This window comes from Apis dorsata, unplaced genomic scaffold, assembly GCF_000469605.1.
Source record: "Apis dorsata unplaced genomic scaffold, Apis dorsata 1.3 scaffold_149, whole genome shotgun sequence".
Lineage (NCBI taxonomy): Eukaryota > Metazoa > Arthropoda > Insecta > Hymenoptera > Apidae > Apis > Apis dorsata.
The window spans coordinates 1,000,328-1,003,050 of NW_006263440.1; the positions used below are offsets into that span (position 1 = coordinate 1,000,328).

The window sequence follows — 2,723 nt, forward strand, 5'->3', positions numbered from 1 at the left end:
ACGAGACCGGTAAGTCGTACGAGGGTGGCACGAGATCGTACGAGTACGAGGAGGAGCAGGCGTACGACAAACAGGGGACGACCCCCTACGATTCCAAGTACGAGTTGACCAGCTCCAAGAGCTACGAGAGGGCGAAGTACGAGGGGTCCTCGTCCTCGAGGACTTACCTGCACGACAAATCGTACGATCAGACGTTGAAGATCGGCGAGTTGGGGACCACCTCCTCGTCCGGTGGTTACGGGAGGAAGGCGCAGGATCAGGAGGAGACCGCCGCGGAGAAGATGAACGGTTACAGGAAGAACAATTTCGAGGCGTACGGCGTTTATTCGGACCCCGAGGACGATCACGGGTTCCTGGCCGAGAAAAAGACTCCCCAGTATCCGTACAAGGGCGTGGTGGTGAACGTCAGCGGGGAATCGAGCGTGATCGATCAGAAACGGGCGAAAGACGGAAGGCAGACCGAGGTCGTGGCCAATTCTTGGTGCAGGTTTACCATAGTGCTGCTCTTGTTGGTCCTCCTTATCGTTATCTTCGTATTCGTCGCTGGAATCGTCCTCTACCTGAACTGTGAGTCTTTTACTCCCTTTTCAACGCGCGGCTCGATAATTTTCTCGCCTAGCCTCTCGATCGGAAATCAATCGACGTCACCGGCCAAGTGGACGATTCGTTTCCAAATATCCCTGAGATATCGATATCGGTTCAAAAGTTACGGATCCCTTTTCTCTCCCTCTTCTCCTCTCCTTCCTTTCGTGCCGATTCGAAAGAGCCGTTCACTTAACGAGCATCCGATACAAATTATTTACGGTCGGCCGCGCGACCGCCATAATAATGGCAAGGACGAGCACGACGACGACGACGGCGACGTCGAGGCCGACGACACGTGCTGACGATACGTTAAGCCGGGGACCGGCTTTCTCCCAGCCAGTTTTATATATTCGGATCTGACATGCCCGGCACGTAGCGACTTGCCACTAGCGAAACCGTTCGGACGGAATTACAATGCGGTAAATGGAAGAAGAGGGTTTAAAGAATAGAGGTGGACAAGAGTGACGTACACCTTGGGAATCCATTTTGTTCCACGGTGAACGCTCGGACGCGCGCTTCACGGGAAACGGTACGAGGGCGAAACGTATTTAATTTTCCTCCGGGCGCGGATCTTGTCGGCCTTTCAAACGCTTTTTGAACACTTTCTTTGCAACGTTTCGCTTATTATCCGCGTTATCATTTGTGTGTGTGTGTGTGTGTATATATATATATTTTTTTTTTCGAACCCTTCGAGGCAATTGTCGCTCTTCCCTGGGGAAATATAAGCCGACCAATTTTGGAAGCATTCGATTCACGATTCGATTAAAAGCGCATAGAGAACAATATGGTGCCGATAATATATAATTTAACATCGACCAATTAGTCCAACCAATAATTAATAACTTCTTGGTTGCTCGTGAAAATAAACGTATACGCAACATAACAAAATTCAATTTCGATTATTAATTGTTGTCTAAATTGTATTTTCGACGAGAATTAATCGTCGAAAACGCTATCCCTATTAGGTCGTAGATTAAAATTTAACGCTTGTTTTTCGATCGCTTAATCGAGAGAGTTTACACGAATCTCCTGTACAACTTGTTACCACGTTCGTTTTTTTCTCTTCTAATCCCTTTCGAAACGTGAAAACGTGAAAAAAAATCGATACTCGTTAAAATCTTCCCCTTACGAAGACTAGCGATGGGAAAAAAAAAATCGTGGAAACCGCGATGGCGGAAACTCTCTCGATCCATTCGTCACGCGTCGCACGCCTCGCTCTCCGCGCGCGGCCGTTCGTTAAAAAATCTCTTCTTCCTCCCTGTTTTCGAGACCGGCCACCCCCTCGTCCCTCTCCATCCCTCGACTCGATTCGACCAACGCCGATCGCGAACAAAGGATGGCGCAGAGTCGGAAAAGAGCGTCAGCAGAGTTTCGCGAGTCGCGCGCACAGCCATCCCCAACGATTCCCCTCCGATTTCCGGCGCCGGGTATCGGGTCGTACTTTGCTCGAAACGACGAACAAACAAGGGATGAAATAGCAAAGTCGAAGAGAGAAAGAGAAAGAGAGAGAGCGAGGTGGGCTCGGATCCCCCCGACTATTCCGAGTGGCTGCGTTTGGCAGCGGGCGAAAGGCCCGTTTCACCGATTCGCTTTATTTTCGGCTCGACTTTTCGCCCGACCGGCTCGCAATCAGCCCCTCCATTGTCCCCGGGGACAATACATTTACCACGAGGAACGAGCCTACCCATTCCTCCACCCACCCTCCCTTCCTCCCCGTGTCTCGAAATTTTCGAAAATTCGAGCCGATCGTTTCTCTTTTTTGCGCACCGCTACCGATCATTACATCGAACGATTCCCCATTCTCGAGTAGAAAATTCCGCGATAATTGGGAATAATTGTCGTTGAAAATTCGCGAATGTACGAATCATTTGGTCGATAGAATCCGAAAATCTATGCTATTTTTGAAATCGCGAAATGGTCGGTGGGGAGGGAGAGAGGGGGGACGAAGAATCGATTCGACGGTGGAGAAGGACGTTGCACGGACATTGACGAATCGCAAGGGAGATGTATCATGCGTGGTTGAACGCGAGGAAGATTTGTGTTACGAGCCCGATAGCCTGGGCGCGGATAGCCGATACCGTTATATGACGCGATATAAATTTTATCACACCCCTTTCGCAACCCCCCCCCTCCTCCTC

At 50.1% G+C, this 2,723-nt stretch overlaps 1 protein-coding gene across 6 annotated transcripts in view; it reads left to right on the forward strand.

The window, feature by feature from the left end:
* Window positions 1–2,723, forward strand: part of LOC102676723 (agrin-like) — a 340,887-nt gene that overhangs the window by 106,177 nt on the left and 231,987 nt on the right. For 2 of the 6 annotated variants that reach the window (XM_031509405.1, XM_031509407.1), the window contains exon 1: window positions 7–567. The exons of the other annotated variants lie outside the window; for them this stretch is intronic. In XM_031509405.1, coding sequence (XP_031365265.1) covers window positions 282–567 — 286 coding nt within the window. In that variant the 5' untranslated portion in view covers window positions 7–281. Of the gene's footprint in view, window positions 1–6; window positions 568–2,723 lie in introns of those variants that run through there. 6 annotated transcript variants of the gene reach the window in all.